Source organism: Tyto alba, unplaced genomic scaffold (assembly GCF_018691265.1).
Source record: "Tyto alba isolate M040663 unplaced genomic scaffold, T.alba_DEE_v4.0 Super-Scaffold_12, whole genome shotgun sequence".
Classification (NCBI taxonomy): Eukaryota; Metazoa; Chordata; class Aves; order Strigiformes; family Tytonidae; genus Tyto; species Tyto alba.
Genome location: NW_024881274.1, coordinates 6,539,486 through 6,555,536, shown reverse-complemented (window position 1 = coordinate 6,555,536; position 16,051 = coordinate 6,539,486). Strand labels below are relative to the sequence as shown.

Here is a 16,051-nt window from a genome sequence, read left to right as displayed (position 1 = left end):
CCGCGTTGCCCTGAGCCTGTTCTTCTCGCGGCTGGGGAAGGTCAGCGAGTCCCCGTGGGGCAGCCGGGCTGAGGGTGGCCATCGCCCTCCTCGGGGCTGGCGTCGGCCGCTCCCTCCCGGGGGCAGGACGGCCTTGGGCAAGCTCGTTTCTGTCCTCTGCACCCGCTGTGCCGGGGCGGGGGCTCAGGTGGTGGCAGGGGGATGAGCTCCCTGCGCCGTGGGGACGATGCCGGCGCAGCCAGCCCTGCGCCCGCACTCGCTGCCAGCCCTTCGCTCACTGGGTTGTTAGCACGCCGGCTCCGTCTGCTCTGTCAGAAGGTAAAAACTCCGGTAATTAAGATGTTTCTTCGTTAGGCAGCATCACCGGCAGAGCTCGCTTTAACAAGCTCGGGGGGGGAAAAATGTGCCAGTGGGGAGTGAGCTCCGCTGATTGATGGAGCGAAGTCTGGATGGAGCCGCAAGAGCCTGGGTTAAAAAAGTGATTTACTCAGTCAAACCCGGTCGCCTCCTCCCGCAGCCCGGCTCCGTCGCGGGAGCAGATGGCAGGAGGAAATATTCCCGGCTGCAAGGCGAGCTCTGCCAGCTGCGCCCGGCGAGGGGGAAGCGGGGATCGTGCTGGGAGGTGGAAACTCTTTGCAGTTACTCACCAACTTCAGGGCTGCCTGCCTGCCCGGTGGCCACTGCCAGCCACCCTGGGCTTGCCCACGGCGCTTTTTTGGGCACAGGCTGAGCCCAGGGGCAGGGCTGGGGGTTTTGCCTGCTGGGGTGCCCATCCCAGGGGGCGGAAGGGTGAAACACAGGTGGCCCCAGCATGCCCACGTCCCCGTCCCTGGTACCTCTGCCCCCTGCATCCGTCCTACGGGGTGGGGGGGGATCCTTGGGCAGAGGTGGGGAATCTGGAGAGGGGATTTGGGTCACGCAGCGACATCTGCACCGCGCCGGTGGCTCGGGGTGCTGCGATTGCTGCAGCAGTTTGGCGAGGTACCCATCGCTGTGGTGGGGAGGCAGCTGGAGAGCCCGGACATCGTCCCTGTCCCCCCAGCCCCGAGCTCTGCCTGCTGTGGCAGCCACTGGCAAGGGGCTGATCAGCCCGACACGGCCGCTGCCAGCGCGGGGGGCCGGGGGGGCCGCGATCACAGGGAGCTGGGAACCGTCGCGGCCGTTCCCTCTCTGTCAGCGTCGACCCCTCTGTCCTCGCACATTCGCCCGGCTGTGCCACGGGGGGAGGCGGGGGGACGGGGAGGTGAGTGCCCCCCGCACACGGGGCCCGGGCTGCGGCAGGACGTGAAGGTTTACACGCCTGTCGTGCCGTGGTCAGTCCTGGGAGCAGGCTGGGGGCAAAGGCAGCAGGAGCCGGCCGGGGAAGCGGCTCGGGGGAGCATCCTGCGCTGAGCTCAGCCCCGCGGCCGCAGCCAAGCCCCGGTGCGGCAGGGATGCGGCCGCGCTCCCCACCACGGCCCCTGCCAGGACCGGGGACGAGCAAAACAGCAGCTGCTTTCCGGGCAGCCCCGGCCGAGCCCAGTGCGGTTCCGGAGGGCAGCAGGGCCGGGGGCTGGGGCCCATCGCCTGCTGCAGCCGCTGCCAGAACAAGGGAGGGGTCAGTGACAGGGTGACAGGCGATGGGAATAACCCCCCCCCCCATGCGGGGGGGGCAGGCGATCCAGCCAGGCCGCCCTTGCCGCTTGGGCTCTGCAGCGTGGGGCAGCATCTGTGCACCCAGATCTGCATCGCCGTGGGTGCAGGCCCTGCTGCCCTGCCGGGTGGGTCCCCAGGGACTTGGCTGCACCCCGAGCATCTGTGCCTGGGGGGACGTGGGGCTGCAGCCCTGTGTGCCCTGGGATGCGGGTTTGGCTGTGCTGAGCCTGGAGCCCCCCCCTCGGTGCTCCCAGCCAGCCCCACTGCGGGTATCAGGGATGTTCCCAGTGTCAGATCCGGCTGTCCCCAAGGCGCCACCAGGCCTGGAGATGCCCCAGAGCATCTGCCCCAGGAGGGGCCGGGTTCTGTGGCCAACCCCAGGGCATGGCCGCAGGGCCTGGCACCTCCCAGGGCCGTGGGCAGGGATGTGCCCCTCGCCCACCCTGGGGTCCCCTCACCGGGGCCGGACTGCACGTCCCGAGACCCCCAGTCCCACTGTGGTGGGGCTTCCGGGGGGGGGCACTGCCGGGATTTTGGGGGGAAGCGGGGCCAGATGACCAGAACAGCTGGAGCTGCTTGGGGGGTCCCCCAGGGAGCTGCATCCCCCCGGGGAGGGCCGGGGGGTGCCCGGGGAGGCGGCGGGCTGGACTACAGGTCCCGGCATGCCTGGCCGCGCTCCGCACCTGCCCGGGGAGCGGCTTTTGTTATCGGCGGGGCCGCGGGAGCGATGTACCAAGGCCCCGCCGCCGCCTCCGCGCAGGGAGCAGCGCCCAGCGGTGAGTGCGCCCCGGGACCCCCGCTGAGCAAGATCTATTGTCCCCGGGACCCCCACTGCACCGAGACCTATCACCCCTGGGATCCCCGCTGCGCCGAGACCCATCGCCCCGGGACCCCCCACTGCACCGAGGCCCCGGCTCTCCCAGTATCTCACCCCCGCTCCGGGTGGGATCGTGTCCCCGCTGCCATCGGGTGCACTGTGCCTCCAGCTCCCCCCAGTGTCCCACTTTCCCCTGGGTGCACCGAGCCCCTACACCTCCGGGCACCCCAAGTCCGCGGGCAGCCCTGGCAGGCGAGCCTCGGGCTGTGCCCAGCCGGTCCCCAAATGTCCCCTGGGGGTGTCACAGTCGGTGGCTGCCGGACCCCCCGCTGCATAATTGGCCTCATCTCACCCCTTCTCCCTGCACTCAGCTACCCCCCACAACCCCACTCCCACGCTTTGCTGCCGAGGCCTTCACCCCTGCCCCGGGTGGGATTTCCCACTCTCTCAGCATTAGTGGGCAGGGGCCATGGTAGGGACGGGATCCCGGGGGTCCCGGGGGATGGTTTGGCCACAGCAGTGGCCGGCTGGGGGGTGGCGAGCGGGGTCTGGCTGCGCTTTGGGGTCCCCGATGCGTGAAGCAGGAAGTCTGCGCGGGAGCGGGGAGGGTTTTCCTGCTCTGCGGGAAGAAGCTGCCGCTGCTGGGGATGTTTCTGCAGGGGGAGGGGAGCGGAGGACGGAGCCCCTTGGCCCCAGGGACCCCCGGCGTGGTCGGCCACGGCGAGATCTGCGGCAGGGGCAGAGCATCGGGTGCTGGGGGGCTGCGGCAGAGCAAAGGCGACAGAGCTGAGCGGCTGGGGCAGGAGCCCACCCCCCCGACGGCCTCGGGTGCAGGGGGAGCCCCATTTCTGAACGATGCTTCAGGCAGACGCTGCCTCCCGGGGTCACCTGAGCATCGGGGGGGGGGGGGGGGATTGAAGGGGCTGTGGGAGCCACAGCCCGGGCGCGTCTGTCCCCTTCCCTGCGCAACAGCAGGGGTGTCCCCAGCCCCAGCCCGGGGGGCTCTGCTGGGACCCCTCCGGGGACATCCCCTGGGCTGGGGCAGGGCGGGACTGCAGCTACCCCCACCCCTGCGTGGGGCTGAGCCACCGCCTCGCCCCTCACATCAGCCTCGCATGTCTGCAGCCCCCCAACCCAGGCACTCGCGGGGGCTCCTCGCAGCCCCCCCGACCCAGCCCCAGGCTCCTGCCGCAGCAGCTGAAGGGAAAAAATAGCCCGGCAGGAGCCCAGATGCCCCAGCACCGCTCAGCTGCCGCCGGCGCTGGGGTGCAGGGTGGGGAAGGGGCCCAGGCGGGCCCCCCCCGCGGGGCTGCGCAGGCAGGGAGGTGCCCGGGCAGGAGCTGTGTGACGGCGTGGGGCAGGGCAGGGAGCAGCAAGTCTGCATGGGCACCCGAGCGTGGGCCGAGCCGGGGCCCCAGCGCTGGGGGTCACCATCCTGCTCCTGTCCAGCTCCCCTCCAGCCCCGAGGGGCAGGTCCCTGGGTCATCCACAGGCTGGTGGCTGGGGGGGGACAGCAGGGTCCGGGAGCGATGGGAGCTGCTCGCACGTGTCTGAACAAGGTTTCCCCTGGGGAGAGTTAATGTACGTGCAGGAGCTGGGCCAAAAGGAGACGCAGGGCTCTGGCAGCCCCGGCCGAGAGCTGACTCACCGGCCAGGCTCCCCCCCCGGAGCCAGCGGCAGCGGGGCAGCGGCAGCCCGGCACCTCGGCACGGTGGGTCCCCTTCCTCCTCCGGGGAGAAGCAGGGAGGGAGAGGCTCTGCGGGTGTGGAGCTGGGGAGCGGTTCCCCGGGGCAGCTCGGTGCAGGATTGGGCCGCCCAGGTCTGGTGGTCCCAGTGCCGGGGGGCAGGGGACGGTGGGGCTGCGGGTGTGCTTCGGGGTGTGCATGTTGCCTCGTGCCTGTCCCCCGTGCCAGGGAGGGATCCGGCCTCGCTGGAGGGAGGTGCAGGGTGGCCTGGCCTGGGCGCTGCGGGCGTGAGAGCAGCTGTGAGCACGTGCCGGGAGGGAGAGCAGGGGGGCCCTGGCACGAGCCCTCTGCCAAGGATGAGGGGCTGCAGCCGGCGCGGCCCCCGCCGCAGCAGAGGTGGGGATGGGGCAGGGCAGAGGGTCAGCAGCAGTGCCAACAGCGGCTGCAGCCCGCGCTGGGGCCGCTGGAGGTGGCAGAAGAGCAGGAACGTGCTGGTTTTATGGCCTGTCCCGTGATGTGTTTATGGCTGGGATGGGACGGCCATGGATGCTGCCCAGCCCTGCCCCGGGCGACACGGCAGGTCCCTGCTTCGCATCCTGGTGCTGCTGGGGTGGAGGATTCAAGCCGAACTTTGCTCTCCAAGGTGGGGCTCCCGCGGGCTCCTGCCGGCACCTCGGCCGTGTCCTCCCACTGCCGAGCGGCTCTACGGCTCCTTCCCCTGCCCGCTCCCGCAGCGGGGACCCAGCAGCGAACCCGGGGAGAGCAGGGTCCTGCCTCGTCCCTTCGGAGCATCCCCTCCCCTGGCCTGCACCGGCGCTGATCTGGACATCACCAAGTGTTTGCTTCGGTGCTGAGCCCCCCACGTCACGCAGAGGCCACTGCAGAGGCGACGCTGAGCAGGTACGCTGACCCAGCACCATCCCCGAGACCGCCCCGCTGGCTCTTCCTACGGTCCCCCCATCCCCGCAGCAGGCTGGGGGCTGGTGGGGCAGCGGGGACACCTGAGCCCTGGCCGTGCTGCCCAGGTCTCCACAAGCCCCCGACCTGGCAGATGTTGCCCCTGGGGAGGGTGTTTGGTGCTGGCCAGATGCAGGGGGGTCAGGATGTGTCCCTGGTCCCTAGAGCATCACCCTCACAGCTCCTTCTCCCCAGGCAGGGGCGGGAGAAGGGGCTCTGCTGCCCGCCAGCGCCGCTCCAGGGAGCCAGGCAGGAAGGTGCTTCTCCCCATGGCAGCCGGCCCCCCCCCCGTAACGCCAGCCAAACTGGACACCGCGGTCCCACGAGAGAACCCCCCCGGCCAGTGCCCGCCCGCCCGCCACCTCCAGCCCAGCCCGGACTCGCCCGTCGCTGCTCTGCCCCACACCAGCCCCACGTCCCACGGGCCGGCCACTGGCAGACGCCGCGATGCCGCGACCGTCACCGGTGGGTAGAGCCGGGCGCTGCCCGTGGGTGGCCCTGGGGACCAGGGTGAGGTGCTGGGGCAGCTCCGGGTTGGTCCTTCGTCCTGTCCCTATTGTGTGGCCGGCGCTGAGCCGCTGTCCCAGCACCCCTGGCCTGCTGTCCCCAGCACCGCTGGGCCGGGCAGAGCGTGGCCAGGAGATGGCAGCAGGACCCTGCCCGCAGGGAGCGGGGGGCTGAGGGGGGAGCAGGGGACAGCTGGGGAGGGGGTCCCTGTCTGCCACCCTGCGGGGATCTCCCACTCCCTTCACGAGTGGCTTTGGGGGCAGACCTGGCTGGTGGCACCAGCGCCCAAAACGCCGAGGGGACAGTCTCCCCAGCCCCCGACCCTGCACCCCCCTCCTCCCGGGTGCCCCCCACCCTCAGCTGATGCCATTGTCCCTCTGTCCCCAGACCTGTGCAGCAGGGATGTCCCCGAGGTGGAGATCATCAGCCTGCTGGGCGAGCGGCTGCCCCGCTACACGCTGCGGGCTGACACTGTCTTCGGCTACGACCACGACGACTGGCTGCGTGCCCCCCCTGGCCCCCCAGAGCCCGCGGCCCCCCTCACCCCCCGGCAGATCGAGGAGACCCTGCAGTACTTCCGTGAGTGCCTCGTCCCGCACCGTGGGGCCGGCGAGGGCAGTGGGGTGCGGGCAGCACCGGCTGCGCTGCGAGGGCAGCCCGGGAGCTAATCACTGCTAATTGGATCGATGGGCTGGATTTCCTTGCCCAGAACATCCCGGGCTAATTCTGGGAGCAGCTTCTGCTGAGCCGAGAGGGATGCTTGGAAAGAGCCTCCGTTGTGTCCCGGGACCCCCTGCCCTGTGCCATGGCTCTCTGGGGGGGACGCTGGCGGGGGGCTGGCAGAGCCTGCACCAGTGGCCCCCAGTGCTGCTGCCCCACCAAACATGACAGCCTGAAGCAGGCGAGGGGGGCACAGGGCCACTGCTGCTGGCAAAGCCCCCGGAGCTGTGGGTGCTGGTGCCCAGGGGGGACACCCAGAGCCCCCGTGGTGGGGCAGGGGTGATGCCCTGTGGCGGCGGCTCATTGCTGGCATGGGGTCGCAGTTCAGCGGGGGGCACAGGCGGATTATCTCTGCTTTGCTTCTGCCTCTGGCTCACGTGTGGCGGGGACAGGATTAGGGCGAGGGGCTGGGGGATGGATGTGGGGCAGTGGGAGACAGATGGGGCTGAGGCCCCGGCCCTGCCGCTGGCGTCAGCTCCCACCCCCCCGCCTGCGACAGGCTGGGCTGGGGACAAACCCCCGTCGTGCCCTGCCTGCGCTTGCAGCCTTCCCCTCCCAGCTGCTCCCCTCCCTGCTCAGCAGGCAGCGGGGTGCGGCCCCCCCAGCCACCAGCACCCCCTTACCCCGCTGTGACAGTGCAAGGGATTGAGCCCCAAACCCTGTCCGCGTGCCATGGGGCCAGGAGCACCCGGCTCAGCAGGACCCCGGGCACCCCCGTCCCTGCTCGGTGGGGACAGCCGTGCTTGGCCCCGGGAGCCCCGGGGGTCACGTTTCTCCGTGCCTCCCGCGTGTGCTGACGTGGAGGGGGCCCGTGCTGCCTCATCCCTTTACCCAAACCTTTAAGCTGCCATCAGAAATAGCCCCCCGTAATCTGCTTGCGCAGAGACGCAGGGGACCTGCCCGGAGGAGCAAATCCCTGGGCAGGGCATTAGGAAGAAGCGGCTCCTGCCTGTCCGTGCCCAGACGCACCCTTGTGTCCTTGGGGTCCCCGGGGGTGGGTGCCGGGGTGAGCTGGCTGGGCCCCTGCCCTCGCACTCTGCCGTCACCGGGAGAGATTCAGGTGCAGCTCCAGCCCCAGCCTCCTCGATTCATTGATCAGTTTGGTGCTAACGAGGGGCGGTGCCGGGGCAGGCGATCAGCGCGTACGTTGGCATTGCCGTGGTGCCGTGGGGTGCTCGGCGCAGCCCCCCCTGCCCTCCCGCCCACCAGGCCTGTGCTACGTGCCAGCCAGCTCCTCCATAATTCAGCGCGGCGTGGTTTATGCAGCTCTCCTGTTTCAGTGCTGCCTCTGCGCAAGGGTGGCTGTGGGGGAGCTGGGGGTGCCAGCGGGGAGCGTGGGGCGGCCGGGATGGGGTATGGGGGGGGCCAGGCTCATGCCAGCCCATGCTCAGAGTAGGGGAGTGCTGAGCGGGGCAGGCTGGAGGGGGATGGAAAAGCCCTTTCCTGGCTCAGGGACCCGGCAGGTCCCAGCACTGCACTGGGCACCCGTGCGCGCAGGATTTGCGGTGAGCTGTGTCGATGATGATGATGATGATGGGGGACCCAGGCCCGGGGCAGACGAGCGAGGCTGGGCAGGCGTGTGTGTGGGGGGGAGCTGTGGTGTAGCCTGGCCATCGCGGGGACCCCAGCCCTGCACACAGTCTGGGTTTGGGGTGAAGGACCCAAAACCTCTCCCTGTCCCTCCTAAGGAGCAGAAGCTGCCCTCTGTGCGTGGCGCGCTGGGTCAGTGCTGCAAAGCTGCTGCTCAGGGACCAGTGACCCCTCAGTGTCCCCTCCCAGCAGTCAGCACTCACCAGGCCCCCCCCCCGCCGTGCCCATCAGCACCCCAGGGCTGAGCAGGATCCTCCCGATGGGTCCCTGGGGTGCCTGCTGGGGAGCGTGCCTCCAGGGTGCTCCGATGGGGACCGTGGCCCCAAGGTTCCCCGGGGGGAGCGGGAAGCCGCAGCGACCCCGCTCCACGCCGCGGGGGGAGCGGGCAGCCCCCGGCCCCGCCGCCCCCGCCCCTCTCCCGCCCGGTACCGCCCCCGGCCCCGGTGGGACGCGCCCGGGCAGGTGCGCGCAGACGGGGCGACCCCATAAATAGGGGCGGGAGCGGCCGCCCGGGCCGGGCTGCGGTGGGCTGGGCGCGATGGAGATCTGGAGCAGCCCCGCTGCCTACGACGAGCTGAGCGGGCGGGCGGAGCGGGGCGGCGGCACCGACCCCCTCGCCCGGGAGCTGGAGGAAGGTGAGGGCGGCCCGGGCCGGTCCTGCGCGGGGGGGCGTGGGGGGGTGGGGGGCCGGGGTCTCTCCCCCGGGTGGGAGCCCTCGCCCTCCCCGCCGCGGGGTGCGCAGCCCCCCCGGCCCCCGCTCGCCGTGCGCCATCCCCGGGGAGCTGCTGCCCGATCCCTTGGGGGGGCCCCGGGGTCACCCTGAGCCCCAGGGAGGGTGCCGGGGGGTCCCCGCCAGGTCTGTGTGTGCCCGTGGGGCTGGGGTCTGCCCGGCCCCGGGGCGCGGGTCCCCGCACCGCGCTGGATCAGGCCCGCGCGTGTTTACGTGTTTGCCAGCGCCGCAGCCCCCCGTGTCTCCCATGGCCTGCTGCTCGCTCAGACTGTAACGATGCTCATGCTCTAATTATTTCCAATTAACGGCTCAAGGGCCTGACGAGGTGCAGTTGAGGACCCCTGTGGGGAGCAGGCCCTGGTGGGATGGGGGGGGGGGGGGGGTGAGGCTGGGGCTGGGGGTTGGCCCCTCTCCCTGCGGACGTGCCCACTGGGGTATGTGCCCACTGGGGTGCAGGGCCAGCACCCTGAGCAGTGGGGACGGGGTGGGGACGGGGTGGCTGGTGGGGGGCATTGCCATGACAACTCACACACCTTTACACAACCCCAGCTGGGGCAGCGTAAGGGGATTTGTGTGGCTGAGCCTCTCCCATTAACCCACTTTGTCTGCCTGGGGAGCGCGCCCGTGGCTGGGGACGCGAGGCCCGGAGCACAGCCAGCGCTGCTCTGCCAGGGGAAACTGAGGCACGCGCCCGTGGGGCGCTCGGATGTCAGAAGGGAGCCCCAGGAACAGCTGTGGGGTGCAGGCAGGGCCCGGGGTGCAGGCAGGGCTCGGGGCTTCGTGCTCGCTGCTGGCTCCCTCCCATCGTGCAGCTCCAGCGCTGCCATCTGGGTGCATGCCCGGCGCTGTCTGGCAGCTTCTGCGGGCACAGTTGGCAGGATTGGTGCCGGGGAGGGGGGACACACACATGACAGATGTCCCCATCCTCGTACCACCTCTCCCTGCCAGAGACCCAGCTCGCGGCCGGGGGGGAGGCCGGGCGTTAGCGGGGGCCCGATGCTGTGGTGCGTGGTGGTGCCGTGGCAGGCGGCTGCCCTTGCCCCCGCGCTCAGAGCGGGATCGCTGCGCTGCTGCAGCTGGGGGGGGCACCGGGGGGGTGGGGGGGGCGGCGTCCCGAAAGGATGCGCTCGGCTCTGCCTCGGCCAGTGTCTCCGAGGAGAAACTAGGGCAGGGCTGGCTTCCTGGGGGCAGATCTGGGGGAGGGGGCTGGGGACAGATTGGAGGGGACGCTGCCTGTGAGCCCGGCTCGGCACGGTGCCACCCACCGCTATTTATACAGGAGCTCCAGCCTGCTTTTTGCTGGAGATGTCACCTCCAATCCTGTCTCTGCTGCCTGCCTTCCCCCATCCCTCCTCCCCGTCTGTGTCCTGCCGTGGGGCTGGCACTGTGTTCCAGCTGGGGTGGTGGGCGCAGCGAGGGGGGCTCAGCACCTTTCCAGCTGCCCCAGGATGCGGGCAGGGTTTGGGGGTGAGCTGGGAGCACCCCATTTCCCGTGATGCTGTCACAGCTGTGAGCATTCCTGCACCACGGCTGGTGCTGCCAAGCAGATAAAAGGTCCATTTTGGTGACCAGCAGCTCTGTGGGCCTGCAGCAACCACCCCCCATTCCCTCCGCTGTGCAACCCCCGTGCGTTGCCGGTGGGAAGCAGCGACATGGGGCAGGAGGCGGCGGGGGGGACAGTGCTGAGCCCCGGGGCCCGCGTTCCTGCAGTGCCGGGGGTTCACCCTTCGCCCTTCTCCCCCAGTCCTGTGCACTGAGCGGGTGGTCAGGATCACGAAGACCTACCACGACATCGATGCCGTCACCAACCTGCTGGAGGAGGTACGCCTGTGGGACCCCCGGGATGCAGGGGTGGGCGAGGGCTGGGGGCAGAGCAGGGGATGGGCCCCCCGCTGACACAGACCTGCCCTTTGCAGAGGGAGCGGGACCTGGAGCTGGCGGCGCGCATCGGGCAGTCCCTGCTGAAGCAGAACCGGAGCCTGACCCAGCGCAACGAGCTCCTGGAGGAGCAGCTGGAGTTGGCCAAAGAGGAGGTAACGCCCGGGGGCACAGGGCCCGGGGGCCGTGGGCGGCTGCGGTCCCCTCGGCTGAGCCCTGATTGATGCCCCTTCCCCTCCCAGATCGCGCAGCTGCGCCACGAGGTCTCCATGCGGGATGACCTGCTCCACTTCTACACCACCACGACAGAGGAGAGCGAGCCCACCTCCGCCACCTCCACGCCGTGAGTGGGGGGGTCCCTGTCCCACCGCTTGCCCGGGGCAGGGCGCTGCTCCTGGGGGGCCAGGCAGAGGCGCTGGGCAGGAGCTGTCACTGTCCAGCACCGGGGCTGGCACTCCTTTCCCTCCCACGGTGGCCGTGGCTCCAGCCCCATGGAGCTGGGTCACTGCAGACGCCTACCAGGGAGCTGGGGGGAGCGGATGGGGGGGGGGCAGCCCCATCCTGACTGCACTGCAGGTGCTCAGCGCCCTCCCTGCTGTCCCCAGCCTGTGCCGGCACGAGTCCTCGCTGTCCCTGCAGCAGTACTTCCAGTACGACACCCTGCAGCAGAAACTCAAGTGCCTGGAGGAGGAGAACCAGAAGCTTCGCCTGGAGGTGAGCGGAGCCGACCCCCTCCGCTCCCACCTCCACCCCGCTCACTGCTGGGGGAGCTGAGCTGGCCCCCGGGGAGGCCGGAGCCCCTGCCCGTCCCGCTCAGCCCCTCCGATCCTCTCCCCCAGGCCACCAACATCGCAACCAAGACCTGCCAGTACGAGGACCGGGAGCAGCAGCTGATGATCGACTGCGTGGAGCAGTTCTGTACGTGGGGCTGGGCTCTCCGGGCTCGGGTTGGGGGGTCTGCAGGCACTGCCCAGTGTCACTGCGTGCCTGGGGCCGGGGGGCCGTGCCCCGGCGGTGATGGACCCCCCCGGGCCTCCCCCAGCTGAAGCCAGCCAGCAGGTCGTTTACCTCTCGGACGAGCTGGCCCGCAAGGCAGAGGACACGGTGCGGCAGCAGGAGGAGATCAGCCAGCTCCTGGCGCAGGTCGTGGACCTGCAGCAGAAGTGCCGCACGGTGAGTGTGGCCCCCCCGTGCCGGGGGGGGTGCTTGGGGGCAGGGGTGGGGGCACAGGGCACAGCTCCCTGACCTGCCCGCTCCTGCCCGCAGTACGTCTCGGAGGTGGAGGAGCTCCAGCAGCACCTGGCCGTGGCGAAGGAGGTGCAGCAGCAGCTCCGGATGGAGGTGAGGCTGGGGGGGGCCTGGCCAGGGGTGCCCTGGCTGCGGGGGGGGGGGGGGGTGGGGGGGGGGTCCTGCCCTGCCTGAGCTGCGCCCATGCCCGCAGCTGCAGGATCTGCAGGAGAAGTACGCCGAGTGCGGCGGGATGCTGCAGGAAGCCCAGGAGGAGGTGAAGAACCTGCGCAGCCGCAGCCTCCCCAACAGCACCGTGAGCCGCTACGGCGCAGCCAGCCTCCTGCCCGTGGTGAGTGGGGGGCACAGGAAGGGCTGGGCGGTGGGGGGGGGGGGGGGCTCCCCTCTCCCCTCTCCCCTCTGACACCGGCTCCTCTGTGTCACCAGGACTCGCTGGCAGCTGAGATCAAGGGGATGATGAGGAAGGGCACAGACAGCTCCTCCTCGGACTACAGGTGAGCAGGGGCAGCGGTGGCTGGTGCTGGGCCGCGAGATGGGGGGGGGGGGGGGGTCCCTGGGGGGCGGCTCAAGGACCCGACCCTGCCCGCAGGAGCTACCTGCGCGTCTTTGAGACGGTGAAAGTGGTGAACCAGGCGGCCAAAGCCAAGACTTGCTTCGAGTCTCCCCACAACACGCCGGGCTCCAAGCCGTTATCAGCTGCCCCTTCCGGGGGGGCCAGCACCCCCCGCACCTTCTGCTCCGGCTCTGAGGGCGCCCGGTGAGTGCTGCAGCGGGGCCTCGGTTCGGGTGGGACAGAGCCCTGCCTAGGAGCGAGCTGTTGATCACGTTAATCGGTGCCATGAGCCTGGGGCTGGCACGGCGTGGGGGGGTGCAGTGCAGGACCAGGGCCCCAAGCACCCTAACCCTGTGCCCCCCCCCTGCAGGGGTGAGGGGTCCGGGGAGGGGCCCCGGGCGGCCCCGGGCCGGCAGGACCTGGAGGCAGCGGTGCAGCGGCTGTCGGCGCGGCAGCAGAGCCATGCCTCGGAGGAGCGCTCCTTCTTCGAGGCGGAGCGGGAGCGCAAGCTGTGGCGGCTGAGGGACGGGGAGAGCTCCAGCGGCTTCCTCACCCCCAGCGAGAGCATCGTCTCCGCTGGGACCAACCACTCGGGGGGCTCAGAGCTCACGGCCGGCTCCGGCTTCTCCCTCGGCTCCCTCACCTACCTGCCTGACAAGCTGCAGATCGTGAAGCCCCTGGAAGGTGAGGGGTGGAGGGGGCTTCCCGCTGTGCAGAGCTGGAGGTGCTGGGAGGGTCCCCCGACACAAGCTGAGCTGTCCTGGCTGTGTTTTACCACCCCACCCCCCCCAGGCTCTGTGACCCTCCACCACTGGCAGCAGCTGGCGCGGCCCAACCTGGGCGGGATCCTGGTGCCCCGTCCCGGGGTGCTCACCAAAGACTTCAGGCAGCTGGACACCGACCTGGAGGAGGTCTACAGCCTCCACGACCTGGAGGAGGACGATGTGGACGCCAGCTCCTTCCAGCTGCTCCCTACCTCAGTGCCCACCAAAGCCAAGGAGCGCCGCGGGGGTGAGCGCGGGGTGAGGGGGTGGAGGGGACCCAGCCCCCGGGACGCTCCTGCCCTCCTGCCCCGGCTGCCCCTCGCTCTCCCCTCCTGCAGCAGCAGCCTGTCCCTGCCCCCCGTCTGTCCCCGTGGGGATGCTCTGTCTGCAGCAGCACCAGGGCTGTTGTCCTGCAGCCGCCCTGTCAGGCCGAGCCCTCCCTGTCCAGCCGGCGTGCACTCGCTGCAGCCCGGGTGTGTGGAAGGGGCAGGTCTGGGAGAAACGTCGCTGCCTGTTTCCTCTTGCGCTCGCAGTCCCCTTCCCTGAGCCACTGGACCTGTGCCTGTGCATGCAGCTTTGTGCTGGGGCTGGCAGCTCACGGCCCAGCTTCGCCTCTCCTGCCAGCCCCAAGCCCTGCTCTCTGCCTGTGTTGTCCCCCCCCCCCACCCCATTAACCCGCTGTCTCCTGTCCCTTCCAGTGTTCCTCTCTGTTAACAACCTCCCCCAGACCCCATCTACCTTCACCATCACTACCTGCCACATCCTCCACCCCACCACTGAGATCACCACGGTGACACCCAGGTAAGGCGCGTGGCCCCCCCACCGCCTGCACTGCCTGCACCGTCCCCCCTCACCCCACTCCTCCTCCCCCCGTGCCTGGCTCCGCGCAGCTCGAGGGAGCAGCGGGCTGGGGCTCAGCTCCAGCACCTGATGCTGGGAGAGATGCTCGGCGCTTGAAATGTCCCCAAATCTGGCTCCTTGCCTGGCTGTGTGCCAGGGGCTGGGGCCGGTCCCCCCCAGTCTCTGCGCGGAAGAGCCTTCCTTGGGCTGGGCAAGGCTGGGCTCGCCCTGGGGACAGAGCAGCGTTTGCTCCCAGCACTGCCTGGGCTTTGCCTTCCCTCTGCTGCGCTCGTGCATCCCCCAGGCTGGGCTGGAGCAGCCAGGCCCTGGGCTGCCCCTTAATTAACGAGCACTGCTGCTAAGCCTTAATGAGCCCCTGCAAGGCTTGTTGGGGGTTGGTGTGAGCTGGAGTTCACTGCACGCTGTCAGACAAAACCCTTCATGTCTGGAAAATGTTTGTGGAACAGGGGCCGTGACACCTCCCCTCCTGGGAGCTGGGGGGGAGGGCATGGCTGCAGCCCCCCCAGCTCTGTGCCACGAGCTTTGGGGCACTTGGGCAATGCTGCAAGTGTGGGGGTCTCCCACAGCCCCAGGCTCATTAGGTGAAGGAGGAATGGGGGGGCCCTGCTCTGCCTGGGGATCCCCTGCAGCAGCATCCCCTGGGCCAGGGTCCCCCACTGACCCCCGCTTCTGCTCTCTTCCCCTCCAGTCTGTGTAACGCCGTTGTGCCTTCTTGTGGGCCCTTTGAGGGGCTGAGCCGTGGCAGCCCTTCGCCAGAGCCGTCTTCCCCTATGCTGGCACCTGGCCCTGGACCCCCGAGCACCCCCCGGGGACTCATCAGGCTCTTGCTGGTGCGGGGCATCTCCGCCTCCGTGCCAGGGACTGGGTCGCGATGGGCCCCTCCGCTCCTCTCCCCGGACCTGCAGCAGGCTGACACCCGGCCCTTCCCTGCGCCCGGGGGGCAGGACGGACCCTCACCCAGGAGCAGCATCTTCAGCTTGAACCTGGTGGAGAAGCTGCAGCGCCTGGGCCTGGACAAGGTGGTGGCTCGAGGGGAGATGTCCTGCGCCCGGGGGGAGCCCAGGGCACGCTGACGTGATGCTGCTGCAGAGCCCCCAAGCTCAGGATGAGACGTGTCGTCCTCATCACCCGCCCCTGGGGGAGCGGAGATGGGACGGGCAGCTCCGGGTGCTGCCCCGGGGCCCGGCAGCCCCCCCAGCACCGGCGCGCGGGGGCTTTGCCCTGGCTGCGAGGACGCGGTGCTCCCCGGCCCCGTGTGACGCTGTGGCAGGGGGGCCAGGTGCCGGGAGCGTGGGGTGATGCCGGGGGCTCTGGGGGAGCCAGCTCCGGGCAGGGGGTGCCGGCTGACCCTGTCCCCCAGTGTGGGGGTGCGGACCCTTCGCAGGAGCCCGTTGCTGGTAATAAAAACTCTTTCTGCTTCTGCTGAGGGGCAGCTTGGTGCTTTGGGGCTCTCCGGGCTCCTGCAGCGCAGGGTGATGCTCGCTCGGTCCGGGGGGGGACCCGCCTGTGCCAGGGGGAGACACCCCCAGCCCAGCCTGGGCCCCTGGCCAGCATCTGGGCTGGTTTTTAATGGAAATGGTGGTTTTAAAGTCTTTCCTGCCCGTAGAATAGCAGAATAGCAGCAGCCCCCCTAGCTCAGGGTGGCCTGTGGTGGGTGTTTCTCGGGGTGTAGCTGTTGCTCCCGGCGGCTGCGTCCCTCGCCCCCGGCCAGGCCCCTGTCCCCGTCAAATAAATGGGAAGTCACAAATCGGCTCCTGCGTGTCGTGTCTGCTGCCGTGGGCCGTGTCTGTCCTGCGCTTCCCGGTGGGGCTGGGGGCGAATCCCGCCGGCCTCCCCCGCCCCCCCCCAGCTCTTCCCAGGAAGGGCGCGAGCAGCAGCTGCCGCAGTGCCAAAGCTTTATTGCAGGAAGAGGCGTGCGCCGAGCGTGCTGGTGCTCAGCACCGCGCCGCCGGCCCCGCGGCTACGCGGCATCGACCGAGCCCTCGGCGCTGCGGCGGCCGAAGTCCATCCAGTCGGGGTAGTAGTGGTCATGCAGAGCCTCCATCCCCTCGTCCCCGTAGCCCTTACGGTCACTCAGCTCTGCGGGGACAAGGGCAGCAGGTCAGA

The 16,051-nt window shown here is 70.1% G+C and overlaps 2 protein-coding genes across 3 annotated transcripts in view; one reads left to right on the top strand and one right to left on the bottom strand.

Moving 5' to 3' along the window:
• The first annotated feature begins 5,128 nt into the window (after positions 1-5,128).
• Positions 5,129-15,692, top strand: HAP1 (huntingtin associated protein 1). Of its 2 annotated transcripts, XM_042787228.1 has the most exons (16): positions 5,129-5,559; positions 5,989-6,180; positions 10,386-10,462; positions 10,558-10,674; positions 10,762-10,862; positions 11,125-11,233; positions 11,359-11,437; positions 11,562-11,692; positions 11,786-11,860; positions 11,961-12,098; positions 12,194-12,261; positions 12,357-12,524; positions 12,691-13,004; positions 13,113-13,331; positions 13,783-13,885; positions 14,634-15,692. In XM_042787228.1, exons 1-16 carry the CDS (start codon positions 5,241-5,243, stop codon positions 15,016-15,018), a joined length of 2,595 nt encoding a protein of 864 aa, XP_042643162.1. In that variant the 5' UTR covers positions 5,129-5,240; the 3' UTR covers positions 15,019-15,692. The 2 variants fall into 2 exon arrangements, with proteins under 2 accessions (XP_042643162.1, XP_042643163.1); XM_042787229.1 differs by lacking the exon at positions 13,783-13,885 and having other exon boundaries at positions 14,634-14,787.
• A 153-nt stretch (positions 15,693-15,845) lies between these two features.
• Positions 15,846-16,051, bottom strand: part of LOC116960671 (gastrin/cholecystokinin-like peptide) — a 1,106-nt gene continuing 900 nt past the window's right edge. Inside the window, exon 3 of the mRNA XM_042787303.1 lies at positions 15,846-16,024. Within this exon, the coding sequence (XP_042643237.1) occupies positions 15,906-16,024 (119 nt within the window). The 3' untranslated portion in view covers positions 15,846-15,905. The remainder of the gene's footprint in view (positions 16,025-16,051) is intronic.